At 57.2% G+C, this 24081-nt stretch overlaps 1 protein-coding gene and 1 long non-coding RNA gene across 2 annotated transcripts; both read right to left on the bottom strand.

The window, feature by feature from the left end:
• Nucleotides 1-88: 88 nt before the first annotated feature.
• Nucleotides 89-7925, bottom strand: AMOTL2 (angiomotin like 2). Its single transcript, XM_086754922.1, has 10 exons — nucleotides 7847-7925; nucleotides 6481-7301; nucleotides 4832-5066; nucleotides 4152-4296; nucleotides 3906-3998; nucleotides 2790-3085; nucleotides 2383-2675; nucleotides 2061-2272; nucleotides 1740-1892; nucleotides 89-1437 (listed from the first exon to the last, which is right to left on the bottom strand). The coding sequence occupies exons 2-10, from the start codon at nucleotides 7221-7223 to the stop codon at nucleotides 1379-1381; spliced, it is 2229 nt and encodes a 742-aa protein (XP_086611048.1). The 5' UTR covers nucleotides 7224-7301; nucleotides 7847-7925; the 3' UTR covers nucleotides 89-1378.
• Nucleotides 7926-20866: 12941 nt separating this feature from the next.
• On the bottom strand, nucleotides 20867-23881 carry LOC147599681 (uncharacterized). Its single transcript, XR_015259383.1, has 2 exons — nucleotides 23551-23881; nucleotides 20867-21188 (listed from the first exon to the last, which is right to left on the bottom strand). It is a non-coding gene; the product is annotated as an uncharacterized LOC147599681 (long non-coding RNA).
• Between the last annotated feature and the right edge of the window lie 200 nt (nucleotides 23882-24081).

The raw sequence follows: 24081 nt of genomic DNA, 5'->3' as shown, positions 1-24081 counted from the left end.
AGCTGGGAAGGGCAGCATTTCAGCCAAGGGTCATCACACAGTGCCACCAGCTCGCCCGTTGCATGGGAAAAAAAGAGTACCCGTGGGCCAATATTTGAGGATTTTTTTATTAAAATATTGTTATACCAAGTGGAATGCTACAGCAATCTCGGTATAGGGCGGCATAACAAAACAGCCAGGTTTACGTTTAAATACTTCAGATAACTTAAAATGCACAAACAAGAACTCATTGTCTTTGGCAGGAAAAAAAAAAGTTCACAGCACGAAAAAAAACATACTTAAAAAGAAATACCAATATTAATATAAAATATATTAAGTTGTGGGTTTTTTTTTTCCTCTTTCATAATTTTTTGTTTGTTTGTTTTCCACTTTGTAAACAATGCACGAGAACCGAACGCATTTTTTACATGTCTGGGAGAGAAAAATAAAAAATGCAGTTGTCCAGCAAATGCACACATGTCTAAAGAAGAAAGAAAGAAAAAAAATATATATATACATACAAGAAGGGCAAGGACGGGAAGTATCCAGGCTCAGAGGAGTGAGACGTTGTCACTGGCTACGGGCAGAAGCCAGCTGCCAGTAGCTGGGGGATGTGGCGGTGGGATGAAGCCACGAGAGGGGCGGCACATCCCACTGCCTCCATCAGCCATCCTCGGGTCACTCGGAGTGTTTCACTTGGGTTCCAAGGGGATTTCTCCTCCACTTCTTATTCCCTGCATTTTCATTTTCTCTTTTACTTCACTGCTGCCCCATCCCGAACACCTCACCTGCCCATAGCAAAAATCTCAGAGGCAGGATGCAGGTGATGGATGCAGGTGATGGAGGTGTGGGGCTCCCAGCACTCAGCTTGGGCACAGGGATCCGAGCGGTCGATGGGACCCACAGAGGATCCCTCCCAGCTCTGCCCTTGCGCAGAGACATCAGCTGGTAGGTACAGTTTGGGTGAAGACAGAGGGATTTTCCAGTCGGAGGCCAAGCACCTGGGTGGGTGCAGATGGCCAAGACCCAGAGATGGGATGGGGATGGAGCTGAGAAGGGAGGGAATGGGAAGAAGCCCCTGGCCTTGGGAAGGAGTAGAGGCTGAAACGATAAATACGTTTGCTCCCGTCGTACAAAACCGGGGTGTATTTACAGGTGGGTTGCGAGGCCCTGCCGCCGCTGCGGGGTCCCTGGGCTCCAGCACGTCCTGCGCAGCTGGGGACCCGTGTGGGTGCCAAGTGGGGACAGTGGCCCTCCTGGGCATGGAGGCCACTTGCTGAGACCGGCGACAGGGCCGCCACTGAGCTCCAGGCTCGGTCCTTCTTCCTGCAGGCTCCTCCATCCCAGGTAGGTGCAGGCAGGGAGGGCGGAGGGGCCGGCGTGCAGCCCCCAAGGGGCCTTAAATCAGGATCTCCACCATGTCAGACAGGTCCGGGGCTCTGGCAGCGGCTGAGCTCTCTGCAGAGAAAGAGGGTGAGAGGTAAAGAGCGTTGGCACGGCACCCATCCTACCACCGAAGGGCCAGCAGCGAGCGTACCACTGGTCCAGCCTCCCCCTAAGATGTTCAAGAAAAAAGCTCTGTGCCTTAAAAATAAAAAAGCAACGAGCGATTGCAGGGATCCAAACCCACTGGGCTCAACTGGGGTCTTTAAAATGCTTTAAAAAATCACTGCTGCTTGTGCAAAGCCCGTCTCCTGGATGCCAAGCCCACATGCTGGAGCATCCCTGGCTCTCCCTCATGCCGTCCCCAGGCGACTCACCCAGCAAACCAGCCGGACGCTCCGTGCCCTCGCCCTGGCCACTGCTCTCGGCCACCCCGTCCGTCTGCGTGCTGCCATCCTTGCTGCCGTGCTTGGAGTGGGAGGGCAGGGGAAGGGCAGCGGGCACTGGTGCTCCTTCAGCGGTGGCTTTGCCTGGTGGAGGAGATGCCGTTAGGAATTGTCAGCTCCTCCGGCTGGTCCCTGTGGCTCACCAGAGAAAACCCCCTTCCCAAGCTCTCTTCTTCCAAAACCGCAGGGGAAATTGCAGGCAACTCCCTGTCACCGAGCGAAGGTGGGGAACAGGCAGGTGCCTCTATTTACCTGTGCTGCCCCGGGAGCTGCCCTCGGCCAGCCGGTCACTCTGGCCAGCCCCTGGCCAGCTTGGGGCGACGGAGGCAGCGAAGATGGAGGGCACGGACTTGGCCGGCCGCAGGGAGCCCTGGAGGGTTTTGCTGGGGTCCCTCCGTGAGCGCTGCTGCAGGACCTTGATGACTGCATCCTTCTCCAGGATTTGGGCATGAAGGGCTTTTAACCTGGAGAGGAGAAGAGGCAGAAGATGGGAGAGGAGCTGGAGGTAGGGGAGGAAGACGCAGGCGCTGCCCGGCCAGACCACAGTGCAAGCTTGTTGGCAAGGTGGACCTACCTGTTCTCCATCTCCTGGTGCTTGTGGCTGGCCAGGAGGAGGTCCTCGTTGAAGCTGCTGTTGGGGGAGTGCCGCGGAGAGTGGCTGATGAGGGTGGTGTCGCGCTGGGCGGCCGCGGTGGCCGCTGCGTCCATGGCAAACTGTCGCATGGTACACTCCTCCAGGTACTTCTGCTCCCACTTGGTCATGTCAGCCTCCAGGGCCAGGATCTTCTCCTCCTTCTCCCTCAGCTGCTCAGAGAGTGTATGGGCGCTCAGCTCTGGTGTCCCCCCACCCATGGCGCCTGTCTGCCTCTGTAACAGCAAAAAAAAAAAAACAAACAAAAAGAGAAGATGAGGAGGTGTCAGGAGGATGCAACACCCACCGTTGCTTGCTGGCACCTACCACTGTAGCTCGCGGGCACCCACCTGCTGAGCCCGCAGCATCTTCAGCTCCTGCTCCAGGCGGGTACGGAGCCGCAGCTCCAGCTGCTCCCGCTTCTCACAGGCCGCCTGGAGCTGGCCCAGGGCCGCCTGCAGCCGCTCCACCTTCTCCACGTAGGCCCGCTTCTTCCGCAGCTCGGCCTCTGCCTTGGCCGCCCGCGCCTGGGCGCTGCCCAGCGCCTGCTCCAGCAGCTCTGCCCGCCGACGCTGGTCCTCATTGGCACTGTGCAGTAGGGACACCTCCCGCTCCAGCTTCTCCTTCTCCTGCTGGTGCTCGTAGCCTGCAAGAGGGCCCCCAAGTTTCACCCTAAGGCTGCTCCACAAAGCCCCACGGGGGTTCTTTGCTCCCCGAAACCTGGCCGTGCCGTCCCTCCCCCCCACACAACGTATATGCGAGCCAGGAGTGTCCCAGCCACTCAGGCAGGTGGTCAAAAGCCTCCATTTGCCACATTCCAGCCCAAATTTTGGCTCTGAACGGTAAAAGCTGCCCAGCGTGAATGCAGCCACGTTAGGAGAGGGGATGTGATTCCTCCCACACAACATCAGCACAGTGACTTTATCATAGAATCATGGAATGATTTGGGTTGGAAGGGGTTGTTAAAGGCCATTTAGTCCAACCCCCCTGCCAGAAGCAGGGACATCTCCAACTGGATCAGGTTGCTCAGAGCCCTGTCCCGTCCTGGAATGTTTCCAGGGATCCACCACCTCTCTGGGCAACCTGTGCCCGTTTCTGCTAAAATAATGGGTTTAGGCATATTTTCCCCCAGAAAAGCCCAGGCCTGCACAGTCAAGAGGCATCGGAGGGAGGAGGAAGGAGGAAGAGAAGGGCCAGGCTGGCGTGGGGTGGGAGTACGGGCTCAGTGCGGGAAGAGCCGGCGTGGCGGCAGGAATGCGGAGAATGCAGGTCACGCTGCTGGCCGGCCGGCCGGGATTAATGGCTCGAGTCCAGAGCCAAGAGCAGCTCCGTCCTCCCCAGGGAAAGGCGAGAGCTGCCGCCAGCCACCCTCCTCCTCCAGCTGAACGGGAGCGCGCTGAGCCCCACTATCCTGCTCATGGATGCCACGGGGAGCCGCAAGAGAACGGGCATCCTCCCGGACTTACTCTGCGCCAGGAGTTTGGCCACGCTGCCCTGGTTGCTCTCCTGGCTTTCCTGGGTCTTGCTGGCCAGCTGCTTATTCGCTGATTCCAACCGCTCTGGTCCAAAGACAATTAAACACAATTAAGATTTAAATACAAGATTTTGGCTGGAGGAAGTAGAAGCAGCCTGGCTCCTCATGGAAACACCCTGGGGGAAAAGCTGGGGAACGGAGCACACCCGCAGGGATGGGGACACGGAGGGTCCCTCACCTTTCAGGTCCCGGTTGAAGTCCTGGAGCCGCCGCATCTCGCCGTCTCTCTTGTTCCTCATGGCTTTCTCCAAGGCTTCCCGCTTGGAAGACGCCTTGACGAGGTTTTCATAATCCTCCGAGATGCGCTGGATCTCACTCTCCAGCTGGAGTGGAGGAAGGGACAGGCCAGGGTTAGATATTTGTGGAATGAGGAAAAGAAAAGGACATGTTGGCCAAAGCTCACCCGGGTCGCTCAGCCCAACCCGAGCTGCCAGAGGAGATCAGCGTACCCACGGGATCCCCTGGGCTGACCCCCAGCACATGTTTTGGTGGAAAAACTATATTTTTCTGCCTTTCTTCTTGAAGAAGAGTCCCTCCACAGGTTTTGGCTCCGCCATAGCCCGGCTGGCGGGAAACAGCCGCCCCTTGTACGCCGCCACACAAAGGGCTTTCTGTGGCGGCTGGGGATGGGGGGGACAGGCAGAGGGAGGGGGTCACCAGAGAATGGGCTCCTTCTCCCCCGTCCCGGCTGCCACGCTGCCGAACCGCAGCTGCTTGGAGGGGAACAAGCTGCCAGAGGAGAAGGAATTAAAACACTAAAGGGGGGTGAATTTTCACAGCAGCTGTCTGAGCATCCCCCTGGACAGGGCAGGGCGGGGACACGATGCCTCAGCCATGGGGCCGCCACTGTCCACTCACCTTCTGGATGCGGCTCGCCTTTTCAGTGCAGCTCTCCAGCTCCCGCCGCAGCTTCTCGTTCTCCCACTGGAGCCTCTCGTTCTCCCGCAGGACCGCATCTGCCCGGGCCAGGCGGCTGCCAGCCGAGATGGCCTGGGCGCTCACCAGAGCCTCCACGCTGGCGGGACCCAGGCTGCCTGGGCACAGGGTGCCCGGCGGTGGCAGGAAAGTGGCAGGGACGTGGGTGGGCAGCACCCTGCAGGGAGGGAGAAGAGGGATGCTCAAGGGGGTTGGCAGGGCAGGAGAGCTGACTGCATCTCCAGTGTCCCACTGAGCGCTCCAAACTCACGGGCTGAGCGGGTGCTGGTGCCTCCAGGTCACCCCAAGGGAGGAGGGAGGCACCTATCCTGCTTTTCAGAGCTGGGACACGTTTGCTTTCTAAAAGGTGCTCACCTGAGCGCCCTTGAAGACAAGATAAATCCCATCTCGCAGGTATGCCTTGACCCGACAACTCCAGAACCCAGCTGGTGGGTCAGGACGGGCTCCAGCCCTCCAGCCCCACTCTATTGCTGGGGACACTGCGGACGGACGACAGTTCGGCAAAGAATGCACCTTGGAAGCCAGCACCGCTGCCCCTTTTCCCTGTTTTCTAGGCAAAGCGAGGGCTCCTGGCACGGCTCCTCACCACCAAACTATAAATACGTCCTCGCTATATTCGGAGGAGGAGGGCCAGCCCAGCCGCGCCTCGTGCAGCCGCTCCGAGTTCCTCGACATCCCGCGGCCGCCTCGAATACCCCGAGCGGGGCGGCTGCGCACGGCCTGGCCCCGCTCTGCCGCGGGCTGCCCGCCAAGGGCCTGCATTCCTGCGGGATGATATAGGAGCGAGGAAGAATAAATACATCTTCCTCACGGCTCCCCTTCCCCTCTTTGTTCCCTGGAAGGAGAAGTTTTTTCCTGCTGGAGATGCTATCGCTCTCTGCCCGGATAGGTCAGCAGGGCTGGGAGCAGCATGTGTCCTCCCATCGAGCCTCCAATTCCCTTCTTCCCATTGTTTTCCGCACTGGAAGAAGTTGCTTCCAGCCCTCTGCAAATGCCAGGCAATGCCTGGACCGCCAGGCTCCCCAGCCCTCTCCAAGGCCGTCTTGGAGACCAGCTGGGACTTTGCCGGAGGCATCAAGCAGCCGAATGGATGGGGAGAGCTGCCTGGTGCTGCTCATAGCCTCCACTATCCACCCAGGCTTGGGCCAGCAGCAATCCTGCAGCACTGGGAGCAAACTGGAGTGGATTTCCACAGAGCAGGGAGCATGTTTGCCTTCCACCCTGCCCCATGCCTGTTCCACATTTAGCCATTTCCTGAGCTGGTTCCAGCTCCTCAATTAATCCCAAATTCCTCCCAGTGCATGGAGAGCTGGCCGGCTCTGCAGAGGCAGCAGGATTTTCATCACCAGTTGGGGTGAGGAGAGGACCGGAGGGGTCCCTGCAGAGCGCCACAGGCTAAGCTCGATCCAGCCATGCAAGGACAAGGGGTTTGGAAACAGCTGCCCCTGGCCCCCCCAATGCTCTCTGCATCCCGTATCATCCGAGCATCCATCGCGGCCGCTCCCAGGGCACTGCAGCTGGGAGGAAGCCGGCGGGCACCCTGGAAGTGGGGCCCAGGGGCTGTGGTTTACCTGATTTCGGGATGCTGAAATCCAGGATCTTCCCGGGAGCAGGGTCGGGGTTCGGCCAGGTAAGCATCCTGGGATGGGATGACGTAGGGATACTCCGGCGGGGGTCCCCGCGGCTCCGGCCCCTCGGGGTGCTGCCCTCGGAGGGCAGCGAGCTGGTGGTGGCGGGAGAGCTGGGGGTAGCTGTGGGAGGCACTGATGGGGCTCTGCGCTTTTGCCCCGTTCCTCTCCAGCGACATCCGCATCAGCCGCTCACTCAGCGACCGCACGTGGCCGTGCTTCAGCTCCTTCAGCCCCTCGTCGGGGCGTCGGGCACCACTCTCAGCCCCGCGCGGACTGTTTTCACCCCGAATCCCCGGGCTGGACCCTCCGAGCTGCTGCCCGCCCCGCTGCGAGGCGTAGTATTGGGAATGCGCCTTGGCCTCCTCGTAGGTGGGGAGCTCCTCGCCCTTGTGCTGGGGCTGGCAGAGCCGATAGACGCTGTTCTCCAAGTAGACGTGGTCAGAGTGATGCTCCTGGCCCTGGGGCTCCTGCCGCGTGGACTGCTGCACCATTTGGCTCTCCTCTGGGCTGAGGCTCTCCAGGGAGGAGCGGGGGCTGCCGGCACCACCACCGGCACTGCCGCCGCGCAGGGCCTGCTGCTGGATGGCCAGCAGCGTGCGGTTCTCTGTAAGGTTCCCATAGCGCAGCTGCTCCTGGATCAGGCGGTGCAGGACCGTCCCGTTCGAGTCTTCCGCCGTCCTCATCTCCGTCCGCAAAGCCACGTTTCCACCCGAGAAGGGCGTCCCCAGGGACTTTAGTAGCAACTGGCCACGCCGAGGCACCTGTGCAGGGAAAAGAGGTGATAATTGGGAACCGGCCCAGGCAGAAGGCAGTGCAGCCCCTGATGGACAAGGGTTTGTCTTCCAGGAATCCCACTCAGCGTGCTGGCTGGGACGTGCTAGCTGGGTGGGAGACCGTGGTGGCGATGGGAGAGTGGACGCAGCCTCCCCGCTGCCGCGGCTGAGCACTGGCGCTCTCATCACACCCACGGCCAGGGCTGGCTCCAGGGGCTGAGGCTGGGGCCGGCAATCGCTGCTGGGCTCCCCACGAACCCGCTACCTCCCCCCTGGGGACCGGCGCTGCCCCTTAGCCCGCGGATGGGGGACGAGGTGGCCCCGGGGGACCGGACACGGAGCCACCGGCAGGCGGGCAGGGGGATCACCCCACCCGTCCCCCAAGCCCGCAGCCCGGGCGAGCCGAGCCTGCCCCGCATGGAGCTCCCGGTGCCGTCGAGGGGGATCCCGGTGTCGTCGGCGGGGGGGGGGGTGTCCCGGTGCTGTCGGGGGGTCTCGGTGCCGGTGGGAGCCCGGCCGAGGCGTTCGCTTACCGGTACATGGCGGAGCGGGGCGGCGGCGGGTGCTGCCCGGGGAGAGCGGCGGCGGCACTGGGGCGTCCGGACGGCGGCGGGGGCCGGGCCGGGCCCTGCGCTATGCCCGGAATGCAGGGGCCGGGCCCGCTCCGCCCCGCTCCTCCCCGCCCCTCCCCGCCCCGCCGGGGCCGCTGCCAGCAGAGGGGGGGAGTGGACACGGACACGGGCACGGATTCGGGGGTCGTGGGGCAGTCACAGCTGGCCCGGGCTGGGGGCTTTAGGCGTAGGGGGAAAGAGCGAGGAGTGCATCCCCACTTCCTCTCTTCCTCAAAATCACCCCAAAACTCCCTAAAGCCCTTTCCCGGCGTCGCTCACAGCCGCACGAGTGTGCCCAGACCCACGGTCGCGCGTGGAGCGTGTGGCTCAGCCGGTCCAGGTCCGCGGAGTTCGTGTGCCCCGGGAGTGTGCGAGGGCCCACGCGTGTGCCATGGGCGTGCGAGGGGTCCGGGGGGGGGGTGCACAGCAGTGGCGGGGGGCCGGTGCACGCCCCATGGGTGCGGGGGGTGGAGCTCGCAGCTGCTGGGCCGGGGGGGCCCGGCGAGCTCTGCCCGCCAGCTGTCCGGCAGAATAAATCTTCTTGTTTAATCGCAGCTCAGAGAGAAGCACCATTGTCTGCGGGACCAACCCAGCCCCACAAAAAACCTGTCGGCCCCATCTGCTCTGCCCTCCAGCCCCCCTCCTCGCATCCTCCCCCAGGCTGGGGGACGTCTCCTCACTGCAAGCGCAGCCAGCCCTGCCAGCTCCTGTCCCTTGGGCACCTCGGGGTGAGCCCTTGCCTCTCTCCTGGCCTCAGTTTCCCTTTTCGGGCAGACGCCGTTTGCAGCACGGCCACAGGACCACAGTGGGGCTTGGCCACCCACTGAACCGGGGGACACGAGGGGATGGTGGAAGCCATCAGGGACCAAATTCCCCTTTCAACACCAAAAAGCTCTCCAGCTCATTTTTGGGGTGAAAACCCTGAACCCCCAACCCCAAAGAAGAGAAACACAGGCCCCATTCTCAGCCCCAAGCACCCAAGGCTGCCGCTGCGGACCCCAAAGCCACGGCTGCTGGCGAGGCCCCGAGACGGCAGATGGCCGGAGGGGAGGCGGCGGCGGAGAGGCAGGTGCAGGGGAAAATTGCTAATTAGCTACGGGACATTAAGCTCTCATTCTTGAGAGAGGGACTCTTCTGACTGGCACAGACCCAGCAGGCAGGTTTGGAGAGGGGGGACACAGTGGTCTGCAGCCTCCTCTCCTTGTTTTGCTGCTTCTGCTGGTGTGAAATCCACCCCATCCCACTCCAACATCAACCCTCAGGCCATCCCGAGCGCCCGGAAAGCCACGGGATGCGAGAGCAGACAGCTGGGGGCTGCAGGCACAGGTCTCTCTCTGGGTATCCTTCCAAAAAATGGGTAAACAAAATAAATCCCCAACATGGAGCAGGTAACAGACTCATGCAGAGAAGGTGCATGGGGAGAAGAAGTCAGTGCTTGGAGGAAGAGGAGGAAGAGGAGCACTGCGTTACAGACCCAGAGATGGAGGACGTGGCTCTGGTGTGCTCAGTCTGGATTCAGGCTTGGTCTTGAGCCTGTACTTAGCACCTGGGAGCTCATCAAACAGTAACGGGGCTCAAGAAACGTTTTTCAGCCCAGTTTTACCAGTGACAGGTCAAATCTGCCCGGCTGGAGTTTCGGAGGCTGGAATCAGCACTGGCCCTGTGGGTGTGGGGGAAACCCTGAAACCCTGGCAAGGGTCTGTGCCTTCCCGGGGAGGAGAGGAGGGCATGGCTCTTGTCCCTGAGTCCCCAAGCACATGCTGAGCCTGGAAACACCAGCCCAGGCCCTGCACCAGGTGGATGGATGGATGGATGCATGGATGCATGGATGGATGGATGGATGGACGGATGGATGCATGGATGGATGGATGTATGGATGCATGGACGGATGCATGGATGGACGGACGGATGCATGGATGGACGGACAGATGCATGACTCCAAGATACCAAGCCCAGCAGCAAGAGCATTGGGGGCGGACCCAGCTGTGGCTCTGCCCTGCTCCTTCCCAAGGTGAGAGGGGTTCTTTCCCAGCTCCCCTGGCAGCCGGGCTGCCTCTCCCGGCTCCTCCGCCAGCTCTATCTATGCCTGCGTCATCCCACTTCCCTTCCTATCTTAACACTGCTCTATTTTTGGCAGCAGGAAACCCCTCCTGGGCTGTTAACACCCCTTTGGAAAGTTATCTGAAGAGTTTCCTCTTTTTCTTTCTAATGCTGGAGGTAAGAGAAGCCTCAACCTTTTTGTTTTTCCCTGGAACAGGTGGAATAGCAGCCAGCAGCCCTGCACCAGGCCGGACCCACAGGCAGCAGGCAGTGAGGGGCTGCACGCACGGACCCTCTACCCAGGTGGGAGCTTGCGGGTGGAAAGCCTGGCTGGGGATGTGCCATGGTGCCGGGACTCGTAGCTTTGACTGGATCCACGGGAACATCGGGCGAGCGCAGGTGCCGGTGTCCCAGCCTCCCCGGGTGACACATGGCTCTGCAATGCAAAACCCTCCCACTGACCTCACCACCGAGCCTTATCAGCGAGGCGTTGGAGCGAGACGAATGAGCCAAGAAAATACTCGCGGGATGAGATCACCTCGGCTGTCTTCGCGGCTCCCAAAATGCCTCAGCCCTGCCGAGCCTGGAAAACCAGGGCGTTGCGGGTAGATGAAGATGCCTGCGATGGAAATGAGGTTTGCAGCCGGTTTTCGACTGGGCTCAGCGCATCTCCCGGGGCGATGGTTACAGCGATGAGAGCATCCCCCTGCCCGAGTCTTGCTGCTGGGCTGCAGGATGCTGAACTCCCCAAACTGCTCTGTGGTGATTTGCCCTATAAAGCTTTCTCCAGGTACCTGCTTCTCTCCCAAGCCCCCGCTTCAAAGGGCAACCAGGTGGGAAGAAAAGCTGGAGTTTGAGGAACCACACAAGCGCCTTTCCTGTGCTGTTTCCCAGTGGCAGGATCTGTGCAGGGTGCACGGCAGAGGAAGCCCCCCAGGCTGTCCCCTGAGGGTACTGGGATGTGAGCCCCATTCCCATGGCTTTTCACACAGCTGCAACTCAAGATGGGGAATGCTCTTCAATGTTCCTGCAGAGGGCATAGGTGGGAATGGGGTCCTCCTGGCTTTTACCTGGTCCCCTCACTTTTCTCGCTGCTTTGTGGCTTGGTGACTGGTATGGCTCTTCCTTGGTGGGGGAAGGAGAGGGAAGATCAGATCCCTTCCTTCCCAGGGGGAAACCCAAGCCTCACTGGGGGCTCAGCTGGAGCAATAAAGGGACCAGGACCGGTCCTGTTGGAAAGAGGCTGATGGGGACACCCCCATGGACAGCCATCCCCCAGGACATGGCTCCAGCGCTGCTCCTACCCATCGCTCTGGGAAAGACTGGGGTGCCTCCATGCCTCGGAGCCGGAGCACTGAGACTCCCTCTTGTGCGCGGGGATGCTGGGTCTGACCCAAGGTGAGGGTCGCACAAGGTTGGGGTGCTCCTGCTCACCCCCAACTCCTTGTCCTGGCTGTTCTCCTCTTCTCATGGGGCCCTGCCTGCAGCTGGGACATCCCAAAAACAGCACCTGGGTAACCCAGGGGACATCCCTACTCCCCAGCAAGGGTACTTTTGCTGCAGTTCTCCATCAATCAGACACCCAGGGAGGTGATGCCACGGGTACGTTCACAAAGGCCCTTCTCAGGAATTCGGGGAGGGGAAAAGCAGGCTGGAAACCCCCCAGCTGCTCCTCATCCACAGGATAACACGGATTCATGAGCGTGACACAGTCAGGGACGCGATCCTGGGTAGGTGCACCAGTACATTCTGCAGTGCCGCAGCTTCACCCTCCCGGCCGCCCCTGCTCCCGGCTCCAGCTCCAGCAGCTGCTCTGCAGGACCAAACCAAATTCCCAGTGGCAAGGACAGCCCCAAGCCTTGCCCAGCCACCAGGAAGCCGTCACCACAGGAGCCCAGCAGTGAGGCTGGATGCCTCTGTGCCCTCCAGCCCCGCTAAACAGGCAGCACCGGCCAAACCCTGACGTAAGGGGCAGGGTAGGAAACGCGAGGGACAATGTAAAAACTTGTGGCAAAGCCACGTGGCCATCAGAAAGGGGCCAGGATCCTTCTCCTCCTCCTCTTCTCTGCATTTTAAACCCCTTGACTCATTTCCATTCCTGGATGTCAAATTGCCCTTTTCTGCTTTCCTTTATTTCCCTGTTTCCTGAAAGGGGCTCGTTGTTCCTGACCTGCCGGCGCCGGTGCGGTGGGACCGGGGGCTTTGCTTTCAGTCGCCGGCATCCGCCAAGGAGATGCCAGCAAGAACAAAGGTTGAGTGTGGCCACCTGCCATGGCCCAGCGAGACGCCCGGAGTGACCAGCCCCAGGGGACACAGCTCTCGGCATTTCCATAGCAAAGCCCTTCACTGTCATTTGGCCATGGTCTCACATTTGAGGCATTTTCACTCTGTCTTGAGAAATGCGAAGCACTGGGTGTGATTTCCTGTCTGCAGAAGGGCTGGCAGGGAACTCTCCATGGCTCTAGCATCACTGGGAGAGGTGGGACCATGAGGTGACACAGTACCACCCGGAAAGTGCCATGGGCAGGTGGCCACGGGCAGCGTCCCCTCGCTGGCCACGTTTGCACACTTGTCTCAGCTCCAGAGCACCTCTAGGTCGATGTGGCCTCTTTGTTCACACCCCTTTCCATGGCCAAGTGAGGGATCAGCACTCTGATTTGGAGCCACCCAGAGGGGCAGAGGAACACCAGCCACCCCACTCCCCATTGCTCTTTCGTGATGAAACTAAGTGCACACATCTGGATCCCTAAGGAAGCTTTGCGTCTTCCTGGCTGAGAGGATAACCTGCTGGGGATGCAGCCAAGGCAAAATCACCTCAGCGTTGTGTTTCCAAACATAGAAGAAGTGAGAACTATCCATCCTGGAAGAGCAGCCCTGGCCGAGTCATGCTGGGGTGGTGGTGGGTGGAGAGAAAAGAGCTGTTAACTCTTGTGCCTAATGATGATGCTTTATGAAACAGGCTGTGAAATAGCTGTCTCCACGATGCATGGACAGGATAAGTGAAATAAGAAGTGGGAAGGGGAGCACCGGGCAGAGGTTGTTCTTCATCACTGGACCCCAAGTGCAGCAGGAACTTGTTGCCTTCTTGCTGCCTTTCCTGCCTCCTGCCTGCCCTGGTAGAGACCTGATGGTCTGTCCAAGGGGTTTTAGGCCACTCTGCAGGAGGAATTTGGCTGCCACACACAAGGTGTCCAGGATCCCAAATCCTACCCTGTGCCGTGCAGCTTTACCAGAGGTGCTCCCACCTCAAGGTGTTCCCCACAGGAGGAAAGTAAAGGGGTAACAGGGGCAGGTGCGTCGGACGGCACCAGCCTCAGAGCAGCCCTTCCTTTCTGGGTACCACGTCGTGGGTTTGGGGTGTACCCTCTGGGGCAGCCTTAGTGGGAACCAAGCTCCTGGTTTGAGCATGGTGTTCAAGTCCTGCTGGACAAGGGATCCACCACAGAGCGGGACATCAAATTGGGCACTTCCCTGTCAAGGGAGAGGCACTGGGACAAGGTGTAGGGCAGGGCAGAGAGGGTGAGAGATGCCCCAGAGGTCAGTTCTTGGCCTGCATCACGCCATGCCCACTGAATTTGGGAAGAGAGAGGTCAGCAGCATTTCTATCACCTCGAGCTCCCCCAGGATGGTGGCCATTCCTTGGGGAGAGGCAGCCTGGCTCCAGGCATCCCTGGGGGGAAAGAGAAACCCTGGTGATCGAGCTCAGTGGCGTTACTGCTGGCTCTCTTCACAGGTCAGATTAAAATGTTATTGCTCTTTGGGGAACGCTGCAGGATCTGGCTGGCTTGCGCTGCTTCTAACAAGGTTTTGTTGCGCAATGAGAAGTGGCACCGGCACAAGCAGCTGTCAGCGTGCAGATGAATCACACAACTCCATGGCAAAGCATCCCTCCAAAGAGAGTGGTGGGCGTCCCTCCATCAAACGGCAACGGGCTTCACTGCTGCTCTCCCTGCGAAGCCCAAAGCTGACAATTGTCATGGTGGTTTCAGCATTTCTGAGTTTTGGAGCCACAAAGGCTTGGGAGAGTCAGTGGATCTGCCCCTGAAACCCTTGGAGCTGTCTGTGGCTTGCTCAGGAGAAGCAAGTACTGTGGCTGGGGTGGGAGGGTGTTGGTGCATCTGTCTTGAATTGTGGGGACCAGAAATGGACACAGCATCCCAGATGTGGCCTGACATGAGGAAAGTGGGATGATCATATCTCTACATCATGGGGGCTCATAATGCCCCTGCGGATGCAGCCCAGGATCCAACTCGGCTTCGTCACTGCAGTGGCTCCCATCTGACTCCAACCTTTCGTCCACCAGGACCCCCAGTTCCGTTTCATCAAGGCTGCTCCCCAGCCACACGGGTTCCAGCCTGTGCTGGGTCCTTGGGTTATGTTATCCCAGCTGCAGGACTTTGCTCTTGTCTTCATTAAACTTCATTCAGTTCTTGCTAGCCCACTCTTCCAGCCTGTCCCAGTGTCTCTGTAAGATGGCTCTCCCTTCTGATGTGTCCACCTCACCACCCATCAAGACTTGGGCAGGCTGCCTTCAGTCCTGTTGTCCAGATCATTTATGAAGATGTTGAACAGCGTGGGGTGGATGCAGTATTGATCCCTGGGGCACCCCGCTTGTGACAGGCTGGAGTCAAAACCATTGATCACCACCCTCTGAGCATGGACCACGAGGCAATTTCCTGCCCACCTCACAGACCACCCATCCTGTTTGTGTCTTGCCAGTTTGTCCAGGAGGAGGCTGTGGGTGCTGAAACCCAGCAGAATTTCAGGAGGAGGGCAGGAAAAGCCTTAGCAGGAAATGGCACCTCTTAGACCCATGGTCTAAAGGAGGAGGCAGAGGTCTGCAGGAACTTCCCTAGCTGCGGGCTCTGCCACCACATTCACTCCTGCTCACTTCGTCTCATAGCAGCGCAGAGGACTTCATGGCTACTCTGTGTTAATAAGTTAGATGTGTCAAGGAATGCCCCAGGAGGCCACGCAGCATGGGACAGACGAGCTCTGCGTCACTGCTGGGATTGGTGCCAGCCGCATCCAAACAGCTGAGCCATGCCTGGGAGCTGTGTTGTGGTGAAAACACAAGCAAACAGTGTGCCATACACCTTAACAACATTGAACATCCCCTGGCATGGTGACAGTGAGGGTGTCACCAGGTTGGTCACTGCTAATACACGGCTGGATAACCAGAGGGCTCATTGCTCAGATGCAGCTCCAGGCCAACCCTACGTGGGCACAAAGCGGCTGTGAAACATCCCTTCACTCCCTCATCATGAATTTTTGAGCTCCTGTTGCACATGGCGATGGCTGTGAGAGCGGCTGGGGTTGCATTGGGACAGATGTGGAGAGGTGATGGCAAAGAGCATCTCTCTACAGCTCCCTCCAGTCCAGCAGATGTACGGAGGAAACACAGCTGGGGCCAAGCAGGGTGTAAAGGTGGAAGGTGGAGCAGCGGCATCTTCAAACCCAACACTGCCCAGCGAAGATGCAGCAGAGATAAACTCATGGGCTGCATTGCCTCTGGCCCTGTCTGTCAGGGGGACACAGATCGGTGCGGAGGGACGAGCTCCAGGAGGGCCCCTACCTAGCACCTATTCATTAGCCTGCAGGATAAACAGAGGCAGGGCCTCAGGAGCAGTTTGTCGCAGAAAAGGGAGACGCTGCCCAGATTGTCACAGCCGTGCAGGGCAGAAACGCTTTCTTTCTCTGCTTCAGCTCCAGGGAGAAGCCAGCAGCCACACTGGCTGCTGCGCCCAGGGATGCGTGTCCCCAGCGCTCCTGTGCTGCTACCTGTCCCTCCTCCCATGGCGCAGCTGGGGTGGATGTAGGGACCCTCCTCAGCCACCTGCTCAGCTGTGGCACTATGCTTAAGTGGTCCCTTCCCGAACCTTCTCATCCTGGCAGGATCCCTCCCCTGACACGCAGCACGGATGCTGCCTCTAGCAATGGAGAAAAGCAAAGAAAAAAAATGAGAAAACCAGCACCTGAAAATGACGAGTACTGAACTCTCTGGTGGCAAGCTTCCACCAGACACCCATGCTGAAGGTTGTCTTGCTTGCAGTAATGAGTTTGTGGCTGGCCCTGTGGCTGGCAGCCTGCAGCTCTGCTCTATGAGACAGCTTTTTTTGCCAAGGTGAGCCTCCTCTGGGAACATGGGGACATGGGGACAAGTCCACATGTCTGTCTTGCACAACATAGCGTCAGTTCAGGAATCCCACAGCCAGCTGTTGGCAAGGACAGTGCCAGCACGCAAGTTCAGGTGTCAGAAGAGCAGTAGTTGCATCAGCTGGGGCAAATGAGAGCCCCTTTGGCCAGGATACTGGAGCTATTTTTGTTGTCCTGGAGGTGACCTGTTCCTCAGAGCTAACTTGGCACCCCTGCATCACACACGGGCAGAACCTGTGACATCTGGAAGCCTCCAAGGGGAACATGGAGATGAAGCCTGAGTGCACCTCACTCTTCCCCAGCCCAGACCAACATGGGAAGGTTAGGTTGCTCACCGAGCAAAGACCTTCAAGCAGAGCCGCGTGTTTTAGCTGTGCACTCGATGATACAATAGAAAATGCCTCTGAAGTCCCGGCCCTCTGGAGCATTTCCTTAGCTTGCTGGAATTTCCGTTTATTTCTTCCTCTCCCAGGCTCTTACCAAAAACCGGTGTCACCACATGCGTCTCCTCGGCAGGCTCTGGAGACTGGCCAGCTCACTTGGTCCCCCTCCCTGGTCTCTCACCGATATGCCGGGCATTTGCAAGGAGCGAGCTCCTGGAGGGTGTCAGCTTCGCTCGCCCCTTGATTAATCACCGAAGGCGACTCTGCCAATCAAGGAAAGATTTACAAGGCAGGCAGGAAGCTCTTGTTTTTACAGGAGTGCCTCAAACACACGCACACAGTAGGAAAAGCAAACATTCCAAGCATACCAAGGGATCCACAGGATAAAAATTCCCCAAACAGCCCAGATTAAGATACTTGGCGGCACATGGAAACACTAAAACCTGGATTCAAGGATTTAATTGTCTTATTTAGCAGAGAGCCCCGAGCGCTGCGTGGAACAACCTGAGCTGCATGGGAACAGCCACCCCGGGGGGGCAGGGAGAGGGTCAGCGGCGATACCCTCCGTACAATAAAGGTCAGGGCTGGCCCCCACCCCTCTCCCAGCTCCATATGGTGGCCAGAGCCTTCTGGCAGGGTTTAATGTGAGTTTTCCTTTGGAAACATCCAGCTCTGCTCCTTAGCATGTTGAGCAGGGGTCACTCTGAATCAGTGTAACGCCCAATCCGAGAAGAAACGGACAACCTAGAGCAGGTCCAGAGCCACCGGTGGGTCCAGCTGCTTCTGCAGAATAACCTGTCCCCAGGGCTGCTTGACCAGCTCACTCCCTGGCTGGTCCCCAGCTGTCACCGTTTGATGAACAGCAGCAATATTTTTCATTTCTGGGTTTTCAAGGAGCCATAAGAAAGGCAGGAGGGAAATAGCACTTTGGTTTCTTAAAAAAAAAAAACAAAACAATTCAAATTATGTGTTTCCCCTTTCTCTGATGCTCTTCTGAACTTCCTTTACTCAATTTGAAAAAATTTTTCAAGGGAGTTCACTCTCTGGCTGTATTTCCCAGAATTTGCTCCTATTTATCAAGTTATCTGGGCAACAAATTCACAATTGCGCAGTTAGTCCTGACTCTGTGTTGTGGAATAACATGGATTCTACGTTAGGCTTTGAATCTCTCTAGGTGACAAAAAGGAAGAATCCCTGCAGGACAAGAAAGTGAGAAGGCTCAGAAATGTTTCTAAGCTGGCAATATTCTCCCCTCTGAAAGGGCAAGTTGCTGCATAAAGGCTCCTTTTTCATCTTTCTGCAAACCACCCCACAGAAAGTGGAATTCAGCCTCGCCTAGTTACATATGGCTTCTCCACTTCAGCTTCAGCTCAAGCTGCCGGTGGCTTGTCCCAGCTGGAAGCTCCAGTTCCCACTCCCAGACGGACAGTTTCTGGAAGAGCAGTGGAGGGGACTGATAAGGAATTAAGTAATCTGCTGAAAGCGAGAGTTAAAGGGAAGCACGTGCTTGAGATCATTGAATCACAGGACAGTTTGGGTCAGAGGGGACCTTTTAAGACCATCTAGTCCACCCCGCCCGCTATGGGCAGAGACATCTTTCACTAGGTCAGGTTGCTCAAAGCCCCATCCAACCTGACCCTGAACACTTCCAGGGATGGGGCATCCACAGCTTCTCTGGGCAACCTGTCCCCATGCCTCACCACCCTCACTGGACCGGCTCGAACAGGTTCATGTCTGGTGCTGGGGGCCCCAGAGCTGGATGCAGTAATCATCTTAGAATAAAATTCTCATTTACACACTCAGCAAGTCACCTGCCAGGCACTAAGATGCAGATCGCCCTGAGTGTTTATCCCAAATTACAGCCCATGCTCAGGCATGAGTGGGGCCATCTGCCCCAAAAGCTCACCCCAGCTCCCCTCCTGCAGCCCAAGCTTCCACAGGGCTCCCTGTGGCTGTGAGGATGCTCCGCGGGATCCAGATGTGGAAGCATGACTCAAATTATTGAGAGTTTGCATCTCAGTACCTTGTATCATTACTGAAAGCAGTTTCCTTGTGGTCTTCCTCTCTTTACTGCCTCTGTTCATCACCAGCCAAGGCAGGAGAAGATCTTTGGACACCTAGCTCTTGGTTGGGACATGAATGCATCCTTCAGAAACTGGTTTTGTCCCAGTAAAAAGGATTGGCTTTAATGCGTGGCTCTGCATTTCTTCTGCAGTCATATGTGTCAGTGCTTGTGCCCTTCTACCTAGCAGCCAAGTTTAACCCTGCTTCCACATCAGCTTTCCCAGCAGCATCCTCCACACACGGCCACAGCTGTGCTGAGCATGCAGTCCCTTCCCGGGAGCCCGCCAGCATCTTCCCTTTCCTCTGAGGCTTCTAGTTTGGCAATTCCCATCTGCAAAGTTCAGCATCTGCTTAAAAAAAAGAGCTGGCTGTGTTTAGGAAGTTTAACGTGGCATCGCAGGGACATGAGTCATCATCACCAGTGGTGTTTTCTGCGCCGCAGTATTTCTGTTTGCCCTCCACCACAGAAGAACAACACAACTCCGCTTGCCGCATGACAGCAGCAGGGCCCACTAGTCGCAGCTCCATCTTGTTAGGAAAAGGTAAATGAAATCACACCTCACAGCTGAGGAACCAGCCTGAGGGAGAGCGGCTGCTGCACACGCTGCTCAGGCCAGCGCCACGCACGGACCGGAGGGTCTGTGAATCCGGCAGCCGCTGATGAAATGTGATAAGGTGGTGGATCTGAGAAGCAACTGGTCAAGTACAATAGTTTGTTTGTGCTAGAGAGGACCACGGATAAAGCCCCCAGAGCACTGTCGTCGGGAAACCCAGTGTCAGACACTGGGCAGGCTGGAGGCCTTGGCTAAATCCAAAACTTTCTGAAGTCCCAGTTTATAGCCCCTTTTCCAAAGGTGGGTTGGAGCGGAGATGCCTCTGGGCTCTCACAAAGGCCTTCAGTGCCAGGATGTCCAATCTGGGTATTGCTCCTGCAGGACGTTTCCTGCATGGGAAAGTACGGGGGTGAGAGGTGGGGGAATATTAGGACAGGTGGGACTTACCATCCTGACCTGAAAATGGGGTTGGGAGACCTGGCCAGGGTGCTTCAGGCACCCTCTTCCTTTACTTTGCCCTCAGATCCCTTGCCTTCCTCTTCCACTTACCCTTAGGCAACATCAACCACCTCCCACAAAGACACATCGGGACGGGGGTGAGAAGGTCTATGGCCACCACACCACCAGCTGTGTTCAGAGTGGGCGCTGAGGACAGCACACCAATCTCCTCAACCTCTTCGGCACGGCCCCAGGGGCTGTGGGCAGGGGTCCAGCTCTCCGGGCTTGGGTGAGAGTGCAGCATCTCACAGCGTGACTCCTGCCCCACTATGAGCTCTGTCACCCCAGGACAAGGATGGTGGAGAGCTGAGACCACATGTGGACCTGACACCGCACTGTTATGCAGCTGGGTCCTGCCCTAGGTGAGAAGACGTGCCATTCTGCGCAAGTCTCTGCCATGGCAATGGTGATGGGAAGCTGAGGGACCCCTACCTTGCACTCAGAGCCCTTCTTTCTCCACGAAGTGGTGGTGACGGTGGAGTCCCTTCTGAGCCGAATGACAAATGACACCACCACAGCCCATAGGGAAGTAGGAATGTCTGGGAGGCGTCGGTGGGCAGGTGAGAAGACAGGCACAAATTCAGGTCTGCCCTTCTCAGCTCAGGAAGGAGGTGACTTCGTGCTTTGCAATTTTACATCCTGAGTAAAACTGCTCAGACTGGTGCTTGGGCATGAGACGGACTCTGCCTCCTGGAGTGGCCATTTTAGAGTGGAAAGCAGGGACAAGCTGCGAGGTCCTCAAAGGAAAGTCAGTCACCTCCGCTCCCACGATGTGCTGTTAGGTGCCGTGTTTGCACGTGTATGAGGTTACCCAGCCAGGCACGCTGGAGATGTGGGCCCCTGGGTGAAATACACCCCACCAGCTACAATGCCCCGTAAACACAGGCTTAAAGAGGCTGCTGGACAGAGGTGTGCTTAGAGCTATTCCCGTCCCGAGCAGGAAACCGAAAGGGATAATACACAGCGAAGCTGTGAACTTAACCTTCAGCTATGTAAATTACAGGGAACGAAAAAATGCAACCAATGTGAACCAGTATTATAAATGCACCTTAACTACAGACACAGCATTGTAACACGTAACCTTGCTGAACTGGGGCAGTGGGAAAGAGCCAGCAGGTTTCAGCCTCAGAGCTATCCGGGGTGAAACTGAAGGTATTTTTTCCAACCGCTTCACGCGATCCCACTTGATAGAGAGTGACTGTACAAAATGGGCTGACCGGCTAAGCACACACGAGTCACACGGCAGCTATGTTGACAAATTGAATCACATTTAGTGGGATGATACCCATGGCAAAGAACCACAAAGATTAGCGAGCAATGTGAAAGCATCAGCAAATGCATGCCGCTGAGACTCGCTGAGCTCCAAACCTCCACGCCAAGCCCCTGTTTGTAGGCAGCAAGCGAAAGCACGGGCGGCAGCAGCAGCTTGGGCAGGGCGCAGTGCCCAGAGCCGTGCTGAGCCAACCTGGGCCCTCTTGATGTTAGACCAGGGGGGTGGTGGGGGGAACAGGGAAACATCTCACTGACAAACAGCTCCTTGGTATAGCGCTGTGCCACCTGGACATCATCCTGAACGCATGTAAAATAAAGACATTTTAACGGCAGATTAAGTGTATTATGCTTTATATACCCAAAATTACGTATATATCCCGAATTATCAATTATTCCTCCAGCCCTAAAATTAATTACTCAGTGGAATTACTTTGTTATCCCAGTAATTTGAAACACACTGCTTTAGCATGCAAGGTATGTGGACTACATTGCTTTCACACCAAAGCTGCTCTAAAGGCAGAGACTTTGGGTAATGCACAATTAATGAGCCCAGATTCTGTAATTACCTGCATTCACTATCGGATCGGAGACAGGACACAGGTAATCCATGTGTATTTAAATGCCTGGTAACAGGATTCTGGATTTACATGCACCAAGTGTCATAATTTTGAGTCACTACGCATCAATGTACTGAGCAAGAAACTCAAAGGCATACTAAGGAATTAAGTCATGAAGTTAACCACCAGCTGCATAAATTACAGGGATTGAGAAATGTAACTGATGTAAAACTGCCCTGTAAAGACACGCCAGGAATTATGACATACAGCCTCTGCACATCTAGTTACTGCTGTATTTTCCTTCAGAGAAAAAAAAAAAAAAAAAAAAAAGAAAGAAAGTTTTTCCCATATACGTAGGGAAAAAAAAAAAGGCAAAAAAAAAAAAAAGCAATTAATGTAAGGTGCAACAAGGGACCCAAATCCAAGAAGAAAGATTGCTCAGTCTGGTAGCATGAATTTAATGAAACTTAACTTTTATATGTATTTGGTTATTGACATTTTAGAGATTGCAAGAGTCTTTATATCAAACACCATGTAAAAAAGAATCAGATCACGTAACTCCACATTAGCTGTCCTCACACGCCAGGGACAAACCCTTCAGGCTGCGCAGGATGTTGCATGAGCACCTCAGTCGCACGGACACTGCTGTCACAGTCAGGTACTTTTCCAGCACACGCAAAGCCAGTCATACAGATGTTTTTACATCATTTAATAGCATTAAAATCACTGTCCTTACCCTGTCCTGGTGAGGATAAGGAAGTGGTGTTATCAGGAGGCACACAGGAGCTTGTTTAAAACAGCAAACACAACTCTGGAGATTTCTCCTATTTTTTCTGAACCCTAAGACCTCCTGTGGTAGGTTATACCATGGGATGGAGGAAACTGCAGCTGGGGGGTCGCGCCTGACAGAAGAATCCTGCAGCCCCTAGGCTGGGTCCACACCTGTGCCTGGGGTGGTGGTGGTGGGGGGGTGTGTCCCAGGGCAGGAGAGAAGCCTCAGCACTGTCCCTGCTGTAGGCACAGCGCCTGCTGACCGGAGCGAGCAGCGCAGCACAGCTGTAGAAGCCTCAAGCGTGCCACATCTGCCTTGCAGACAGGGAAGACCCCTTCCCCAAAAGACCGTCCTTCCTCCTCTCCTAGTTTGTAGGATATTGTCTGGTGGGTTCAGCGTTCATGCTTTCTCTCTGCAGACGCAGTCGTGGACGGAAACAGTAAGGAGTGTTGCAGACGAGTCTTTGCTTCGCAGAGCTAAACCGAGAAAAAACTCACATCTTTCCTTACTCAGGAATTCAACAAATGCCCTGTGCCCCCTCAGGCTCTCGGCTACAGGATTCAGCTAAAACATGTGGGATAGGGAAGAGGCGATAAGTGAAGAAGCCGATTTGAAAAAGCATCTCCCAGTCAGGGCAGGCCCTGCGCGGGGCTACCGTGCCCTCTGCCGGGCTGCCTCCACCCTGTCCGCACCCCGCTACCGCATCGCGCTTCTGCGTCCACGCCTCAGGCATCTTCCTTGGCCCAAGCCCGGGAGCGTTAAGTGGAGTGGTAATTAAGTTCCCAAACTAATGAGGAAGGTCGTTTTAATGAAAGCAGACACCATCGTCACTTAAACTCCCCACAGGCATGAAAAGCTAGCGGGATCTCCTGCGACAAAGGCTGCCCCAAAGTGCCATTCCTGCCCCGAGTGCTTCAACCTGCCCAGTTTGCTCCACAGCTTCCTTAGACTTAAAAAAAAAATAAAAAAAATAAAAAAAAAAATCACTCCTCATGGGACAAGCCTCTCCAGGACATGGGTGCAGCAACACCTGCAGCTTTCCCCCGTGCTGATTTCCACCCCTGAGGTAACAGCTGAGAAGTGCTCGGGACACGGCGAATTAAAAAGCCCCGCCGATGGCGGGGCAGGGCGCGGGCTTGCCCTAACAGCCAGCTTAAACCCCCCAGGAGCCAGCTCAACAGGTAAAGCCGTTCGCGCGTTCTAGAACAGCCGCTTAAGCGGAGCCGTCCGTTCGGCGCCCCTGCATCTCGGCCGGAGTCGCAATGGTGGAACGTAGAACCCACCCGTCGCCCCTCCCGCCGCGCTCCAGCCATGGCCGAACCGGACGCACCCGCGCGAGCGGGCAGCAGGAGGCGGGCAAAGCGCCCGGCGCTGGGGGAGGGCTGCGCCCGGTAAGGCCGGGACCGGCATCTCCTCGGCCCCCGCGGGAGCAGGAAGAGGCGGGGCCGCCGGTGGCACTCGCCCGGCCTCTGCTTCCCAGGACGCGGAAAGGCTTCTGCTTCTCTGACCTGTGTGAGGCGAGAGCGGCTTCTCCCCGAGGGGAGACCGACCTCTCTGCGCCCGGGAGGGCCCAGCGGCTCCCCGGGTCCAGGCAGGACCGGTCCGGCGGAGCTCCCAGCGCTGAGCTCCCAGCTTGTGCGCGGCTCGGCGCTTTCTGAGGGGGAAAGCTCCTTACCCAGATGTAGGAAGGCACGGAAGGGAGAGGAGGAACAGCGAGCGGGGAGGGAAGGGGCGGGGGAGCCGCGGACAGGGCGGGCCGCTAACGTCTCCACAGGTAACGCCAAGATGGTGGCGCGCATGCGCGCCCGCATCGCTCCTCCCCAGTCCCCCCCCCCCTTGGCGGCAGTGGGCGGGACCTCAG

Source organism: Chlamydotis macqueenii, chromosome 9 (genome assembly GCF_036417535.1).
Source record: "Chlamydotis macqueenii isolate bChlMac1 chromosome 9, bChlMac1.mat, whole genome shotgun sequence".
Taxonomy (NCBI): Eukaryota; Metazoa; Chordata; class Aves; order Otidiformes; family Otididae; genus Chlamydotis; species Chlamydotis macqueenii.
The sequence above is the reverse complement of the archived record's forward strand: the minus strand, read 5'-3'. Positions and strand labels throughout refer to the sequence as shown.

Coding starts and splice junctions, on each gene's coding strand:
- AMOTL2 (XM_086754922.1), bottom strand. CDS start 7,223: ATGAGGACGGCGGAAGACTCGAACGGGACGGTCCTGCACCGCCTGATC. Junction 3,999..4,151: donor CTTCAACCGGGACCTGAAAG/GTGAGGGACCCT, acceptor TCTTTGGACCAG/AGCGGTTGGAATCAGCGAAT. Junction 2,676..2,789: donor AGATGCTGCGGGCTCAGCAG/GTGGGTGCCCGC, acceptor TTGCTGTTACAG/AGGCAGACAGGCGCCATGGG.